Source organism: Phocoena sinus, chromosome 4, assembly GCF_008692025.1.
Source record: "Phocoena sinus isolate mPhoSin1 chromosome 4, mPhoSin1.pri, whole genome shotgun sequence".
NCBI classification, from domain to species: domain Eukaryota; kingdom Metazoa; phylum Chordata; class Mammalia; order Artiodactyla; family Phocoenidae; genus Phocoena; species Phocoena sinus.
This window is the reverse complement of record NC_045766.1, coordinates 143006556-143024418: the sequence shown is the minus strand read 5'-3', so window position 1 is coordinate 143024418 and position 17863 is coordinate 143006556. Positions and strand designations below refer to the sequence as shown.

At 57.4% G+C, this 17863-nt stretch overlaps 1 protein-coding gene across 4 annotated transcripts in view; it reads right to left on the bottom strand.

The window, feature by feature from the left end:
- PDE9A (phosphodiesterase 9A) overlaps positions 1–17863 on the bottom strand; it is a 99894-nt gene that overhangs the window by 10074 nt on the left and 71957 nt on the right. For 3 of the 4 annotated variants that reach the window (XM_032631630.1, XM_032631631.1, XM_032631632.1), the window contains exons 7-12: positions 11847–11931; positions 5970–6051; positions 4379–4453; positions 1736–1822; positions 914–1018; positions 641–723 (exon numbers count right to left, since the gene is read on the bottom strand). In XM_032631630.1, the coding sequence (XP_032487521.1) occupies positions 641–723; positions 914–1018; positions 1736–1822; positions 4379–4453; positions 5970–6051; positions 11847–11931 (517 nt within the window). The remainder of the gene's footprint in view (positions 1–640; positions 724–913; positions 1019–1735; positions 1823–4378; positions 4454–5969; positions 6052–11846; positions 11932–17863) is intronic. The other variant, XM_032631633.1, reaches the window with a different exon arrangement.

The following is a 17863-nucleotide window of genomic DNA, read 5'->3' as shown; positions in this document are numbered from 1 at the left end:
ACACGAATCCGATAGAACCACCAATGTGTCACTAGGATCACAAACCGGCGCCACCCAGCCTGGACTCTGGCAGGTGCGTGGTGTGGCGCTCAGGGGCCTTTGCCCCAGAGGCGGGAGTGGACCAACGTTCCAGCGAAGCCTGGCCCGTCCTCCTGGCTCCACGCCTGCCCTGGACCCTCCCACCTCCCGCTCGTCCACAACCCTGCTCTTGCTGTCACAGCCCCTGCCTCTGCTTTGCTCCTGTCGGAAACGGGCTGGGGAAGCTGCCCACGGGGGAGTGAGATCCAGAGACCAGGGTGGGGCTGCCCCTCCCCGTCCACGTGTGTACGGGCATCCCAGCCTGCTTCGGGGGAGGGAGGTCCTGCTGCCGTTGGGGCTCTGCCGGTGCAGACGCAGAGGGCTATGGCAGCCCCCCTGGGTTTGGTAACCTCCAAGGGTCCCGCGCCGGTAGGCCCGGGCCCCGGACACAGTCCCAAGCGGCGAGCCATGTCCTAAGAGGTGGGGTGGAGCTGGGGGCTTACGAGGCCTTGGCCGACCGCTCCAGCTTGGAACTGGCAGAGGGCTGAGCTGAAAAGTTCACCTCTGATCCCCAGAGGCCCCTTTACAAGGGAAAAAGAGACAGAGAAGACCGCGTACGTACGTGTTGTTGTAGCCTGGATGGTCCAGATCATGGCAGATGGCCGCTGTCATTAAGATCAAGATATCCATCTGGGAAAATTTCTCCTGGATCAGAGAGAGAGTGGGGTGGGGTGAGGAGGGGGCTGGAGTCGGGTGGGAGGCGGGTAATACAGGTGGACGAAGCCCCTCCAGCTGCCGGCCCGGGGGGGGAGGACCTGCCTCTCCCTGGGGCGGGGCGGGGGTGGGCGCCCATTTGCTCACTGAGCACGCCGGGCAGGGGCTCCCCCAGACCCACCTGCAGCCCGCAGAGCCAGGTCATGCTGTACATCATCTGGGCGACGCAGAAGCAGTGACGGAAGTTGTGGAAAGGGTTGTTACGGTAGTTGTTGTGCACGCAGAGCTGCGGAGACGAGAGGTCCGCCCTGTGGCCAGCTGCCCACCCCTCCCGCCAGCTCCTGGCACCTTCCTCCCGGTGCCAGCTGCCTGCTCCCCACCTGGCCCTCATCCAACTGCCCTCCCGTTTCCCGAGGGTGAGAGCACCAGGGGGCCCAGGGGCCTGAGGATGTCCGGGGGCCACACCATGGCCCCCACGATCCCACCCCGGGGAAGGTGTCCCCAGAGGAGCCACGCTGGGGCGTGAAGCTTGCGGGGAGAGCTGGGGGACTATATGCGGGGCGCTGGGTCCCCAGCCACCATCAAATCTTCCACAGGCTTTTAACATCTGGTTGTGAGCAGTATTTTATTAAAAAGAAAGATCTGGGGCTTCCCTGGTGGCGCAGGGGCTAAGAATCCGCCTGCCAACGCAGGGGACACGGGTTCGAGCCCTGGTCCGGGAAGATCCCACATGCCGCGGAGCAACTAAGCCCCGTGTGCCACAACTACTGAGCCTGCGCTCTAGAGCCCGCGAGGCACAACTACTGAGCCCACGAGCCACAACTACTGAGCCCGCGCGCCTAGGTTTTGGGGGAGGGGGACGGGCAGAACCTGGCTGACCGTCCCCGCAGGGCTCTTGTGGAAGTGCGGCTTCCGTCTGTGGGAAGCCCAGGGCCATCAGGAAGGCGCCCACGGTCCATTCCCGTGAAACCGTGTCGGGGGGACGGGGGCGCCTGACACTCACCAGCCACCGCTTGAGGGTGATGGGGTTGATGCCAAAATCTCTGACCAGGCCGAGGTCGTGGTACATGTGCTCTAAGCAGCTCAGCATCTACGGGCACAAGAGGAGAAGGCTGGTCAGCAGCCAGAGCGGCCAGGAGACGCGCTCAGGGCGGGCCGGGGGGCTTCTCCAGCCGCACAGAGGATCCACCGGGGAAATTGGGAGCCACCCCCAGCCCAGAACTGGGATGATGTCCCAGACGGAAAGTCCTTGACGGCCACCACACACAGCTCTTCCTCGAGGGCACGGCACACACGCAGGCCGGGTGCCAGAGTTTGGAAACGGGGGCCTTGAAGGAGCCCCTGGTAGAGCGCCGGGACTGCGGGGTCCCGGGTGAGAGCGGGACGGCTGGAGTCCAGGCTGCCGGCCGGCTGCTGCCCGGATCGCCCCAGCTTTGCTAGCGGCACGAGCGCCCAGCCAGGCTTTTGCCGTCCAGAGGGGCTGTGGGTCCGACAGCCCCGCTCCCCGTCCCGCCAGCCTATTCGCAGCTGCGGGCAACCCCGAGGAGCTGAAATATTTGCTGTGAAATCAGAGTCAAGAGGCGGAGGTGATCGGCAGACAAAACCATCTGGTGCCACTTCTGTGGCAGCTTCGGAGCAGGAGTGACGCATCTGAGCATCTGCTCGCGCTGACGCTGCGCCGGGCCCTGGGCTGGGCAGCTGGATGAGGCCGAGTGCGGAGCACGCGCGAGGTGACCGAGAGGCCCCGCGGCCCTCAAGCCCGGGCTCGGCAGACGCGGTGTCGGGGGCAGCACTCAGGTCAGCCCGCGAGAGCAGAGCAGTGGGAAGTCACCTCCCCGCCTGGTTTGCGATCGGAGAATGCTGGGGCCCTGGGTGACGCCGGGTGCGTCACCCCCCCTTGAAGGGAGAGAGGTGAACCACCACCACCCGGGGGCCCTGATGTTCTCGGGGTGCCAGACGCTTCTTGGGTGGCCAGATGCAGTTTTGGGGGCCAGGCGGGCTGTTGAAGCTTTCAGGTGTATCTCTGTAGCTGTTCACCTTTGCCATCCACACTCCAAAGTTCACGGCATCCCCAGAGGCCAGGGCTACCGTCTTTGAGCACCTCTGGTTTGCCACTGTGGGCAGCTAGGTGCTTTTTGGAAGCATTGGGACCCCTCCCAGGCTGCCCGGGGTCATGGAGGTGTGCTGGTGAGGGCCTGGGCCGGCAGACAGCCACACGGGCCGAGCCCACTGGCAGGGGGCTGGTCCCTCCTTTCATCCCCGCCCCGATGGCGGCTGCACATACATCCCGAGTGTGGAGGACCGCCTTCGCATCCCGGCTGCGTGGATCCTTCCACCTCTCAGCGTGAGGGTGGCGTTCCCTCTCTGGCCACAAGCAGCCAGTGCCCCAAGGAGACAGGAACGGCGGGGGTTCCACCATCAGGGCCCCAGCTTTGCTCTTCCTCCCTGTGGGCTGCTGAGGTCAAGACGACTTTGGGGAGAGTGAGATGTGCTCGGTAGCGGCGCTCGGCCACCTGCTGGAAGCAGGGCTGCGTGTTCTGAGCTCCTGTGCGTCCAGGCCAGCAGGCTCCCCTGCTCAGCGAGAGCTTTTGGGACATGAGGTCCTAATGCTTCTCCTGGAAGATGTGACTCTTCTCCTCCTGCCGTGGTCCCCCTCCACCACGTCCATTTCTGATCATGCATTGATCTGGCAGGTGACAGCTGCACACTTAGAATGCCTCCCCCACCCCTGAACTTGCGGCTCCAGCCCTGCGTGCTGACTGGTTGGATGGTTTGGAGCACACGTGTCACCTAGTTCCTTTTCTCAGGTGCCGGCCGGCACGCGGCTCTTCTCAGGGTGGACCAGGCGGGGTGGAGGCGGGACCTGCACTTTCCTGGCCCCTCTTGCTGGGGCTTTTCTCATCCTGGGAGACCAGCCAGGGAAGGCGGTTCACACAGGAGATTCCAGGCCCAGGCGGGGAACGACGACCTGGATGGTGGACGCTCAGCGTGCACCATTCCTTTCCTGGAGCGCAGGGAAGTCGCTCAGCTGATGTCGTCCAAGTGGGTGAGCCCCGCCGGGGCTCCCGTGTTACCAAAAAGCTGGCAAGAGTCTGTGGATTCTTGTGGCCTCGTGTCCACGTGGAGGGACTTTTTGTTTTCTCCGGGTTCAGAGAGAGGAAGGTATAACTGATATTATAGACTAAACAACAACAAAACGATCTCCGTGTTTGTGTTTTCTCAGCAAAAGGGGAATTTTAAAGAAGTGTGTTGTTGCTGCAAAAAGTCACTCTGGGTCCCCGAGGCCTCACAGCTGCCCGGGTCGCCTACTCTCAGCAGCCCTCCAGTGGAAGCTCCTTCTTGAAATACTCCCCAAGCCCGCGAGGCCTGCACCCTGCAGGCCCGGGGATCAGGACGCAGCCCGGGGGGCTGCTGGGCGGAGGGGGTGCACCGAGCAGCCAGAGCCCGGGTTCGAGGCCCCACCGCTCACCTGCTCCTTGGCCCTGACGCCCCTTCTCGAGCCCACCAAGAGGCAGTTTGGCCGCCAACCCGGAGAATCAAGTTGAAAGACAAAGAAGACAGAGGAGAAGCCGAGGAGAAGAGCGATGGGGCTGCTCCCGTCTGGTCCCCGAAGCCGGTCCCGCTCCCAGGCGTCTCCTGCACTCACCTCGTTGGGCTCCCAGAGCCAGACATCGAAGGTGGGCTTCCGCAGGGCGTCTATGGTCTCGGGGGACAGCAGGTACTGGAGGGGACAGGAAAGCACTGTAAGCACGCACGGGGGCCTCTGGGTTGAGACGAAGGCTGGCCATGCCTTCTCCACTCTCCTCTTGCCCCCCTCTCAGGACACCTGGGTACCTTCTCAAAGGCTACACCCACGAGAACTCTGGAGGGGTCAGAACTACGGGGACAGACATCCCACCAGTGGTGGTCAGGGGCAGAGCGCCAGGAATGACGGCACAGGGGACGAGGGGGCGCTTGGGGGAGACAGAACGTTCACCCCTTGACCGTGGTGGAGGGTACGTGACCACGTAAACCTGTCACACTTGATGGTGCTCTGCACTGAAGGTGAGCCTTACTGCATGCTAATGACATCCCAAGAAACCAGACTTTAAAAAATACAATAAAGTGAAATCAAGGGAAAAAACTTTTACTTGGCATAAATTCAAATAGTGGCTAAGAAGTTATTTTGAGGTTTGCTTTTGGACGCTGTCACTGGTTTAGCCGTGGGCTATAACAGCCCAGCTTGCTGGGGGCAGGCGCTGGTTCTACGGAAGACCGTTTAGGTTACATTGTCAGAGGAAACAAGATTTTAGACCCAAGACAGTCACGGTGTTTTGGAGTTAGATACAGTCGTCTCCTAGGTCTTTCCGTTTGTTTTTTTAAAAGGAACCACTGCGGAGGACCGGCACCTTTTGTTCTGGGCCTACGCTGGGCCTCGTGACACCCTGGGGCGGATCCTGAGGTGTGGGTCACGCATTCCTGTGGGGCAGGGCACTTGTGTCCATGTGAAAACCTTGGACAGTATTTAGCTTGTCTTTTGTATCCGAGTTGGGGAACCCCCTGGCAGGGAGGCTCTGGGAGTTTCTTTGCTGCTGTGGGAACAGTGTGTGGTGGGGTGGCCTTGGGCACAGCCAGGCGCCCTGTCTGCAGGACCCCGGCCACTGCGAAGCCCAAATCTTAGTGGGAGAGTATGCAAAGAACAGTTGGGCCAGGGTCCTGCTCAGTCGCCAGCTGCAGGCGCTGTGAGATGGGGGACCACCATCACCGGACCCCTCTTTTGCAGCTGTCTGAAGAACCCTACCCCCGTTCCCAGGGCACTGCTGCTCTAACAAGGGCTGAGGTTCTCTTGTAACTGAGAAATCCTTTGTGACCAAAAAGCAAAACTTCTCACGACAACTACATGTTGTTCAGGGACAGGAGATGCAGCGAAGCAGGTTTTAAATAATTTAGTTAAAAATGAAAGTTCTTTCAAGTAACGTTTGCACGTTCACTGAGTCGGCGATGGGGGCTGGCTGGACACCGGGGAGGAGCTCCGATCTCTTGGAGCTTGGTCTGGGACCACTGTGGCTAAACAAACGTCAGAGAGAAAATATATCCTGCCTAAGAAAAACGGCAGTGTTCCACAGCCCAGGGCCCGGGTGGGAGCTGGTTTTGCAGATGCGCAGATGGCAGGGGCCGGGTTGGGAGGTCAGGGGGGCCGAGGGTGGGAGGCTGTGGACGCTGACTGTGGTTTCTTCAGGGGCAGGATGTGACCTTACCTTGGGATAAGCGGGGACATCGCGTCGAGATGTCAACTTCTTGCTGTTATCCAAAAAACTGTATTTACAGGGACAGCTGGTCCTGAAGGGAAAAGCAAAGATTGTTTCTGGCACTGCCGCCTCGGTCTTGGCGTCACTTGGGCGGCGGATTGCGGGGACCTCATCGGAGAAAGACCGAAAAACACAAAACCCAACCCAATCCGCATCCCACAAACCCCTTTGGTCTTATTTGTTACAGAAGGATAAGTCGTAAAGCCAGTGACGCCTCATTGCTAAACCCCGAAGACCGTGCCTGGACCTCCTGAGATAATACTGAGCTCTCAGCAAACATGGCATCTTCATTTTAGAGAAGCTCCTGAAAATCTCTTTTAAATGATGCGAGCAAAATACGTTTATTCTAAAAAATTCAAAAAACACAGAAGCAAAGTAAAAAAAAGTAAGTCCCCTTTCACCCACTTCTTTCCTCTAAATCTCACACCTGGCAATGCCTTCTGTGAAGTTTGGGGTACCTTTCCAGAACATTCCTAGGTATGGACACACACGGACAGCCCCTGGTCCTTTTAGATAAGGATGGAATGGTACCAAGTTTCCTCTCTGGCAACTTGCTTTTTCCACTACCATGTCACAAATGCACTGCTGCTGCTTCAGAGAGCTCGACCTCATCAAAAAGCAAGTCCTCCTTGGGACCTCGGGCGTGATGGACCTCATAAGGTCATCAATCCCGCCTCCTGTGATAGACTTTCAGGATGTCCCCAGCTGTTCCCCTTACACACACGTTGAGAGGCGAGTTTGATCTCTGACTCTGCTTTTCATTCCTTAACATCAAGGCATCAAGAACAGAACAGGGACTTCCCTGGCGGTCCAGTGGTTAAGACTTGCACTTCCGATGCAGGGGGCCCGGGTTCTATCCCTGGTCGGGGAGCTAAGATCCCACATGCCTCGGGTTGCGGCAACAAAAGCAAAACAAAACAAAAGAACAGAGCAAAAGGAGCCTGGTGGCTTTGGAGGGAAGCCCCCTTCCGACATCAGGGGCGAGTGTGCTGGCCCGAGGGGGTCACAGCCAGGGACTGCAGGTCGGGGCTGCTCCAGGAGAGCCGGCAGCGCCTGGGCCCCCAGCCCACATGGGCACCTTAACTCCTCCGGAAGGAACTTGAAGTCCCCCCACCTCAAATAGGGAGCACAGCGGGGGTGGCGGGAGGGTCTAACACCCCGCTCCTCCCCCTCCCCCTGCCTTGCGTGAGATTCCCAGGCTGGGGATGGGGCCAGCCCAGAAGCTCATGCAGTTTGTAAATAAACTTCCATCTTCCAGGAGAGCAATTTATACTGTATTGTAAGAGCCGTAAAGAAATTCACATCCTTTAAGCTGCAAGGCTCCTCTGGAGAATTCATCATAAGCAAAGAATTAGACGTAAGCAAACAGCTTGAAGGTATTTATCACAGTGTCTGCTGTTGCTACAGAGACACAAAACCAAACTAGAAGCCACCGGAACGTCCCCCAATGGGAAATAATCTAAACCATGATGGTACTTCAACAGGGAGGACTGTCATGTCATCTTTAATGATGAGTATTATGGGAAGCGAGGGAATTTGGGATGAAAAGGGACAAAGAAACGTTGCCTACAGTACGTCCTGAAAGGTACTGCAAAACAATTGGCCACGGAATGAGGAGCAAAGAACTCACTGGGTGGGCGACATTTGCAGACATTCTGCAAAAATGTCTGAGGCTGCATTTTCATCTACTGACGGTTTACAGTGTTGTAAATGAAAAAAAATTACAACAGTATTTCGTAGCTGTTTTTCAGAACCGGCTGTCTGGGCGTAGAAGAACATCTGGGAAGCTCGGGACTGGATTCTGACTGGGAGCATCGTGGTCACTGTTATTTTTACTGACTGGCCCCCCCCCCCCCCCCCTCAGTATAGTCTGTGCCACTTGCAAACTCAGAATAATACGTCTGCTTCCTTTTTGGGTAAAGAGCCTCAGTGTGACTTTCTTGGCGTGCCGCCGTTCCCTCCCTCCACCCGAGGCTTGAGAAATCATCCGAGCTGCTTAAGACAGCTCCGTGCATGGAGTGGGATTTTAAGACAGATTTAGCAAAAGGGTAACAAAATGAACCAAGAAAACGCGCCAACCAAACGCTTTCCGTGGTCGCCCTTGTCAACGAGAACTCCCGTTTACACACGCATGTCTGAGCAGTGAGAACCTGGTCTGTGACTTAAGAGCATTAGGTAGCATCGTCATTATTTCTTTTCCGCTTTTAACCTCTTTTGTACAAACATGCACACACGTGCTGTGCAGGTCAGTCCCGCGCCTTTCCCAGGAGGGCCGTGTAAGCTTCCACCGCCGAAGATGATCTGACTGCTGGAATCCGCTGCTTCCTTGAAAATCCCAGCGTTGGGAGGTCCTGCCGCGGCCAGGCAGCCCTGCCTGCTCCCTCTTCGGCCCGTCGCCACGGGAACCAGCATCCTCCAGCTGACAGAGCAGCTGGCATGGCGCCTTTTCTTTTCTTTCTGTTTGGGGCTGGTTTTTGCTTTCATTTTCTGTGCTCCCAGCCTCCCCGCTCCTGGGGCTCAGTCCAGTGGTCAAGGCCATTTGTTTGGGATGAAAGGAGAGATGACAGATCCCAGAGTCCTCAGATGCCGCCCCGTGTTCCTGCAGCCCCCACGTGCTCGGCGGGGCCGGGCCCTGCCCTGAATGTGGGCGGGCAATCCTCCCTCTGTCCTCTTGGGGAAAAAGCCAAGAGAAACCCAAGGCCTGCGTCTCAGGGGAGCGCAGCCCGTTCCGAGGGTGTCTGTGGGTCTGCGCCTCATCTGACCCGACGGCCATCCCTATTCCCTGGGGAAAGGCGGTTCTGGTCCACGCAGAGCCCTGGCTCCGAGGCCACGCTGGGGTGTGCCTGTGTGGGGGTGAAGGCGGCCATCGCTTCAGGCTCACTGGCCACCCGAGCGGGTGCAGACCTGAGCTCAGCCGGGCAGGTGCCTTTGTTCCCCGCTCCGCCCCCGAGAGGCAGGATCACCACCCGCTGGGTGGACATCCTCAGAAAGAGCTGCTCAGCTGTGCGACCTCCCCCGCAGGTAACGAGCCTGTTCCCCGGATGCTGGATGACTGCACGGCCCCCTTGCACGATTAAGATGGAACCCAGCCGTCAGCAGAGACGAGGGGCAGTGCAAGCAGCTTATCTTCCATCTGAGTTAATTTCTCCATAAAGAAAAGGGCAGGGCTGTTTGTGTGGGGCACAAAGGGGTGCTAGGCTCCTGGGCCAGCGTCCCAGGTGGGTGTTGCTGCTGTGGATTAGCCCCGAGCCCAGGAGGCTGCATTTCTTTTTTCGCAATGTGTCGGCACTGTTTGAGACTTTACCCCATTCTGTTTTCGATCGAAGAGCCACAATTACCCGTCTCTCACCTACATGAGCTGCTGTGAAAACTGCCTGTTGAGAAGACATGCCTCTAGAAGTGGCTGGGGCACAGGGAAGGCTCCTCTTTGGACCACAGCACTGTGAGTTCCAAACACGTATTGATACTTCTTGCGGGGTGTGGGGGGCGTGGAAGAGCCCCGGCTCTGCCCACTTGGCCCCCGACAGGTGCCTGCAGGTGACGCCTTGCTTCCCTTGTGCTCTGAAATTGGGCAGGTCTTCTCCACATGGTCTATTGTGTCCCCCAAGAATCATATGTTGATGTTCCAACCCCCAGTACCTGTGACTGTGGCCTCATCTGGAAATAGGGCTGTAACAGATGTAATGAGTTAAGACTGGTCACACCAAGTGTGATTGGATTAGGGTGGCCCCTAATCCAATATGACTGGTGTCTTTTTAAAAAAGGGCCATTTGGACGCAGAGACAGACACATACGAAGAAAAGGCCATGTGGAGACAGAGGCAGAGACTGGAGTGATGCCCTACAAGCCAAGGGGCCCCAAGAATCGCTGACGACCGCTAGAAGCTGGGAGAGAGGCCTGGAACAGATTCTCCCCGAGAGCCTTCAGAGGGAGCCTGGCCTTCCTGACACCTTCATTTCAGACTTCGAGCCCTCAGAACTATGGGAAAGTCAATTCCTGTTGTTTTCAGCCCTGCAGGAGCAGCCACAGGAAACTAATACCACCTGGACGAAATTCTGTTTTTTCTCCTGCAACCTGACCCGCAGGGCAGTGCACGCCAGAAAGCACAGCAGGGCATCACGTTGCCCTTGCCCCTGCCCCAGCCTGGCTCTTACAGAAGGGGCGGTGGGGGGGGGGGTGCCTGCCACACGGCTGGCGGGGCAGGACCAGCAGCGGGGGCGGGGGGGCGCTCCTGACTCACCCCGGTTGCTCTGGGCAGGTGGCAGGATTGAATCATTTGAGAAGGGACGAGAGGCCTCATTATAAAACACCTTCTGCTTTTGAATCACTACGTCATGCCCGTGAAACTAACCTAACACTGTAAGTCAACTATACCTCAAACCAAAACCCAAACCCGAACCCCGCCTCCTGCAAGTGCTCTGTGGGCCGTGTGGCTGCAGGCGACCCTACAGAGAGAACACGGGGGACGGGGCCCAGGGCACCACCCGCTCGCCGCAGCAGACACGGCCCTCGGCCTCGGGCCAACAGTCTGAGGCTGCTCGCAGAGCGGCCGGGACAGGGCCTGGCTGACAAGCTTTATCTCCCCTGGGTGTTAGGACTGGCCACGGGACGGAGGTCCACCGACTTCCCCCAAATCCAATGGGATGAGACATCCCGAAGTCCAAAATACTTGACAAGTGAGCGGGCCACGAACGAGGCGTGGTCCCCGGAAGACATGCGCCACCCGGAGCCCGTCAGGCTAGTCCCCGAGCCCATCCTGAGGCCGCCAGCCCGGCCCCTCCCCTGCGACCACCAGCTTCCCCTTCCCCTCCTGCACCGAAGGCCCTTGCACGTAGCCACGCTTTGCAGTAAGCAGGTTGCCCTCAATTTTGAAAACTTAGGAAACGATCTTCAAGATGTTGGGTGGCCTCGTAAGCCAACCTGGTGTGCTTTCACAGGGCCGTTCGCAGGTTCATCAGTCCCGTTAAATCCTGCTGAGCCCCAGCTGTAACCTCAGCCTCCTTAGTGGCGTGGCGTCCCGGGGGTGACGGGCCACACCGTCACCATGCGGTCTGTGGACCACGGGCGTGCAGCAACGCAGGACAGCAGACAGTTGCAAGCTGGTCCCGTCAGCAGAGCACCTGGTACAGCCCCGCACACAGCGGGCGCTCGGTGTGTACAACATCCAGCATCACCTTGGCTGATGTGGTGCATCTCTGCCCTTGACCTAAACATCTGCTTTAACCACGGTTTCGGCAAAGGGTCTGGCTGTAGCCCAAACCCCACTTTCCAAAAAATGCCTGGGGCATGCTTTTCCTGGATTTCGGTAGCCTGGGCCACCTCACCCTGGCTCTCCAGGGGATGTGTGGGGGGACCCTTATTCCGTGGGACAAGTGATTTCTGTGTCCAGAATGTGGCATCGCTCCCCTGACGGGCCGCTCTGTGCTATGGGGACGTCCGCACGGGATTGGGGCCTCCGGGACACCAGGACACTCGTCCCCTGGAAGCCAAAGGCCTTTCTCCTTTTATCGTTCCCCTTTTCAAAAAATCGATGCCAACTCTGTTCAAGTTGGGGCCGTGAATCCTAACACTTTGACCTGCAAGAAGATTACTGGCCTTTTCTGTGAAGTCATCCTCCCAGCCTCCCTCTGCCATAAACTCTCTTTTATGATAAGAAAGCTATGTCATCGGAAAGCAAATCCCAGACGGTGCCCACCCCAGCCAGAGCTGGGATCCTCCAGCTCTGCTTTCGGGGGAAACCGCCCCCCCCAGGGCCCCTCTCGGCTCCACGTGGCCGCGCAGAGCTCTCCCCGGCCATCTGCCGCACTTGCCCAGCGCAGACCTTACCTGTTGCTTCTAGCTGCCAGCTCGTCCCTCATCTTTTTAATGTCACTCTTGCATTTCTCAACCTCCACCACTTTCAGTCCTTCCACTGGAGACCAAGAGAAATGAGGGGGTTACCAAGGATACACGTGGAGGCTGGGGAGGCTGGTAACTGGGGGCTCGCCCGTGGCTCCCACGTCCCCGGGGGTGAGGGGCGGAAGCTGGCTCAGACACTGGTTCCCAGTCCTGCCCACGCCGCTGATTCTCAGGCCTCCCCCCGCCACGCGGCTCAGCCACAGCCTGTTCGTCACGTTCATCCACACGGGCCCTCGAGGACAGAAGCCCCTCCCCCTCCCCGCTTCCCGAATCTCCACTGTTCCCGCACCTACTTCTTGCTTTTTCTCCGTACCCCTAAGCGCCAGCTGAGGACACGGGACAGAGGATCTTTTATCCCCAAAAGGAAAAGGGGGTACGTGTTCCCAGGGTAGTAAAATGCAATGAAGGGCTCGGGGAGCAAAACCACAGCCCTCCCAGCAAGGATGAAAATTTCGTTAAGGTAAAAGCTTTGCATTTGAAGGTCCTGGGTAGAGCAGTTAACCGGGAGAAGCGCTGACTTGAACTGGATGAGAAGTGATCAGGCCACAGGTGAAGGACAAGCGGAAGGACGAGCGGAACCTGCGCCTGGTCACGTTCCCAGGGTCCTGCAGCACCGGGTCCCCTACGTCAGAACACTGTGTGTTTTCATCAAAGGATGAGCTGGCGCTTACGCCTGCCAGCGAGCATTCAACTTCAAGACGTTCACTCTGGCAGGTGCACATTTAGCTCAGAAACGCTGCCAGTTTTGGAACGGCTTTCAGATTAGAGTCAGGTCATAAGAAATAAAGAAGATTAGCTTTGTTTCTTGGTAATCACACCTCGATTTTTATGCAGAAAGATACTACCCACGATGCCACTCATTCCCCTTTCCATCAAGCGGCTCGGAATATGGCTAAAAATAAAATGCAGGTGATTTCTAAGAGAAAAACAAAGCAACTCAGCGACTTCCGTGGGCTTCCACCCGTCTCCCATCCGGAGGAGCTGTCAGCAGCTCTGGGGCTCGCGGCTGGGGGAATTCTCCCAGCGCCGAGCCCCCGGGCAGCCTGCCAGGAACCACAATCTCCCTGGGTGGGTTTTCTAAACATTTCAGTGTCAGGGGCCAAGCGGGGGCGAGATTATGTGGAACCACTGCTTCTTTCTGTCCAGTGGCAGGAATCTGGAGGATCTGATACTCGGATCTGGTCCCGGTGACCTGCTTCTGTGCCGTGCGGGATGCCAAGGGAGAGACCCGAACACCATCTCCACCCTCCTGTACCAGGACGCGGGACCAGCGAGGTGGGGAAGCCGGGGAACTGGACATCGGTACTTTGTGCTCCCACCAAGAGCCCACACCCTCCTTTGGGGTGCGGTGCCCTCAGCACTTTCTCGCATTGCGGACCCCATTAGGAGGTGGATGAAACCATGGGTCCTCTTCCAAGAAAAAGCACATTAGCATACACCCTTTACGGTTTGCATTTGGACCAGGCATGCGCGGCCTCCCAGACATTTCTCGGCCGCCATGCCATTGCAGGACGCTTACCCAGAGGAGGAGAGGACCACCGCGGAGCTGTGTCTGCGGGTCTGCGAATGGGACAGATGGTAGATTCAACATCAGTGGCAGGAAGGGACCCAGGAAGGGGTTGTTAACACGTGAAGGGCAGAAAATTTTGGAAAGTTGGATAGATATGGAGAAGAGACATGGCATGTGGCATAGACTTGGATCCAAAATGTGGATCCATCTGGGGAAGAGATGGAACACGCAGTATAGAGTCCAAACAGGGTAGCGGTGCCCTGCCTGCAGGGTCCACGGGTACCATTCATTCCGTTTCCAGCATCACTTCTCTGAATACAAAATAACCTATGATCGTTGTAGAAAATGGAGGAAATACAGAGTATCTCAAAGAAGGGTATTTAAAAATTTATCCATGGGACTTCCCTGGTGGCCCAGTGGTTAAGAATCCACCTGCCAATGCAGGGGACACGGGTTCGAGCCCTGGTCCGGGAAGATCCCACATGCCGCGGAGCAACTAAGCCCGTGAGCCACAACTACTGAGCCTGTGCTCTAGAGCCCGCGAGCCACAACTACTGAGCCTGTGTGCCACAACTACTGAAGCCCGTGCGCCTAGAGTCCGTGCTCTGCAGCAAGAGAAGCCGCCGCAGTGAGAAGCCCGCGCGCCGCAACCAACGGTAGCCCCCGCTCGCCGCAACTAGAGAAACCCTGCGCGCAGCAACAAAGACCCAACACAGCCCCCCAAAAAAAATTATCCATGATCCTATTGGCCCAGAGAACTCATTTAATATTGTATATATTGGTGTGTATCCTTCCAGGCATTTTTCTCCCACCCCCATGCAATCTAAATATTTATCTTTCTTAATTTAAAAAAGGCAGAATTGGGATCATGTTTTCTTATCTGCTTTTCCCCATCATCAACAAGTCAAGGGTGCTCCTGTTAGCAGCTGCCTCGTAGCTCATGGCTTTTGCTGGTTGCCTGATGTTTGATTGTGTGGTATTGAAATTGATGTAGATCAGGTTCCTTGGCCATTTATCGGGGGTGATGTTAAGATTAAGCCTTTTGGGCAACATGGAATGATAGAATTTACTGTAATGATGTTTATGAAATACAGCCTGGTTGCCAAGGAAACTGATAGTAAGTAATGAGATGGCAAAAGTGCGTTAATCAATGGAAGAGAAAAACAATGCGTCACGGGATTAAAGAGCCAGACCGCCGGGCGGAAGCCAGGAGGCAGTGAGAGCGCTCGGCGGATTCAGGCACCAGCAGACCCAGGGCTGCCGCTCCCAGGCCTTGCTGGACACCAGGATGCCTCGTGGAAGATCCTGGGGGAGTGAGAAGGCCGTCCGAGCTGGGCCTCCCCCAGGTCCTGGCACTGACACCAGGGAGGACTCAGGGTTGAGACGGATGTCAGTTTCCCACTTGTCAGTCTCAAACTTGAAACACAGGCGGGCACGGACCAGAACCCCAAACTAAAGCAGAGGCTCCACAGCCCCAGGCTGAGTGTGAGCACCACCTGGACACTGCTGTTCCCTCGGACTTTAGAAGGGGCTGTGTGGGCCTCTGTAGGTCACGGCCACCCTAGAGGACCTTTTTTTTTGCGGTATGCGGGCCTCTCACTGTTGTGGCCTCTCCCGTTGCGGAGCACAGGCTCCGGACGCGCAGGCTCGGCGGCCATGGCTCACGGGCCCAGCTGCTCCGCGGCATAGTGGGATCCTCCCAGACCGGGGCACGAACCCGCGTCCCCTGCATCGGCAGGCGGACTCTCAACCACTGCGCCATCAGGGAAGCCCTAGAGGACCTTTAAGAATGATTTTCTAAGAGGGACACTGGCTTCGGGGACGGGGCCTCAGCAGGCAGAAGTAACAGCACGGTCACGGTCAGGTCACGAAGGCAGCTCTGTCCTACTCCCTTCTCCCCCTGACCCACTGGGCTCTCCTAAGAGGCTGGCTGTGGGCAGGCGAGGCCCTAGTTAGGCTGCAGAGCTTTGGAAGTTGTTTATAGCCACGTAGGAATAGAGCCTCGGGTTTCAGCACTTCCTCCAAGGACTTTGGTAAAGAATTTGCATAAAGCACATTTCCCCGGTGACAAAAAGAAAAGCAAGCTTTGGTTTCAGTTTTCTGGGTTGTTTGCATGACCTGGCTGTAAACTTCGCCCCATGGGGCCAGCTCTCTAGTCTGTAGGTTGTGGGCCAGGCCCCGGCAGGGACAAACGCTGAACAGGGGCAGGACTGCCCTGTGCCCACCGCAGGGCGCCTGGGCCCTTCCCGCAAACAAGGAAGGACGGGAGGGAGGGGCGCCCCTGGCTGGCCCATCTCCAACCGGGAAGTGAGGGGAGGCCCTGGATGTCCTGTGTTTAGGAAATGGCTTCTCACCTAAGCGAGACCCCAGCCTCCCGAAGAAGGAAAACATTTCGTAGAAAAGGAAGGAAAGCTTTCAGCGTGAATTAAGAGCTATGGCAGAATTTACATTTGATTCCAAAGAATTATACACTTGAGAAGGTCAAAAAAAAAAAAGGCAGGAAATTCCATTTAAAACAAGTCAAATCAATGTAATGTGGTTTACAGATGGGCAGTTCTAGCTGGTGCCTCTTTGAATTCAAGAGGCAGAGAACAGCTCCGAACAGCTCACACATACCAGACAAAGTGTGTGTGTGCATGTGTGTTTCTGTGTGTATGTACACGGGGGTTCGTGTATGTGTGCGAGGGTATGTGCCTGCGTTTCTGCGTGTGCTTACGTGTGTGTGTGCTTACGTGTGTGTGTGTGTGTGTGTGTGTGTGTGTGTGTGTGTGTGTCCATATCTGGTCGGGTACAGCGGAGCAGCCCGGCAGTCATATTCCTGGCAGCCTTCCCAGGCCAGCAGCGCAGGCCGGCTTGCTTCTGGCAACTCTGCAGGGTCAGGGCTGACCTTCTGAGTGGCCGGGATGGCCAGTTCCCCAAGTGACCTGCGGGAGAGGTCCAGCTGCAGAATCCCTGTCCTCAAAAGGCCTCCCCTGTCCATTTCCAAAGTCCCTGCGATGTCTTCGGGGGAGGCCCTGATTGCTGTGTCTGGGCGGCTCTTAGGAACTCACACCCCCCCCCGGGGCTCAGCACAGATGACGTGACCGCGCCCACCTTCGCGCTAACGCAGAGGCGGGTGGAGCCCGGGGAGCCGTCAGCCACAAGCGCCAGGAAAGGATGCGCCCAAAGCCAGGTGGAGTCCAGGGAGGACGAGGGCCCCCTCCGGGGGTGCGTGGGCCCCCATAGCCACGTTCCTGTGGGCAGCGGGCAGCCGGGAAGTGGTGGGGAGGCCAGGGGCTGATGCAGGGAGAGGTGCCAAAGTGGGCCATGGGGGGAGGCCGCTGCCCACACCCGGCCACCTGACCGCAGCTCCTGGAACCCTAACCCTAACGTCCTCTCCCTCCTGAGAAATGCAAGCTCTCTCCATCCCACTCCTTCAGTGCCCAGGTCTCTGATGCTAGAAATTAATACCACTAGTAAAAACACTAGTAAGTTTGCAGTGAGCCTGAGCTGGGGGATGAAGGGGTGATGCCATCCTCCGGGTAATTTATGCGCCTGTGCGTGAATTATCTGATTTACACCAGGAGCCCCAGGAGGAGATGCGAGCTAGTTTTGGAGGATTCCGGGCAAGGACATGCTGGGGAGGTCATCGGGGATCCATCCTTTAATGGTCCTCAATCCACAAGCCACTTGAAGGCAAAATAAAAACACTTCTCGGCCTGATTGGTGTCCCCTCGGCCAGATACCGGAAGCCTCTCAAGTTGAAGTCAACACAGCTCCCTGTAGGACTTCTGAGAATTAATTAACGGCCTCTTCAACTTGTCTGTTTCCAAGGAACGGCGGCACTGGAGCTGGCTTCCGTGTGGGGCGGGGTGAAGTGGTCAGAGGCGCCGGAGGAGAGGACGACGAAGCAGGAGGCACCTGTCACCCCCCAGCCTTCCCCACCCCCCGGGCATCTGCTCTCCAGGTGGGGACTGTATGACTCTTCATCTCTGTGATTGTAGGTGGTGACTCAGCACTGAATGCTTTCTGTGTTCTTTGGCTGAACCTCTTCCCACGTCCAGAGAGCTCCCTACTCTACGGGGCTTGGTGGGAAGCTGAGCTTGTCGCCCACGGCAGAAGATGGAAACCCCAAACGCTCACGGCAGTGGGTTGAACTGTGCCCCTGTAAAGGACAGGCTCACATCCTGACCCCCAGAATGAGAGTGTGACCTTGTTTAGAAAAAGGATCTTGAGATGAGATCATTCTGGGTGAGGGTGGGCCCTAAATCCACAGACAGGTGTGTCCTGATGGGACGACCTGAATGCAGATGCAAGGGGAGAAGGCCACGTGCAGGCGGCGGCAGCCTGGAGTGATGAGGCCACACGCCAAGGCCCGTGGGCGTCCTGGAAGCTGGAGCAGGCCTGGGACACATTCCCCTCCAGAAGGAACTGACCCTGCTGACACCGTGATCTC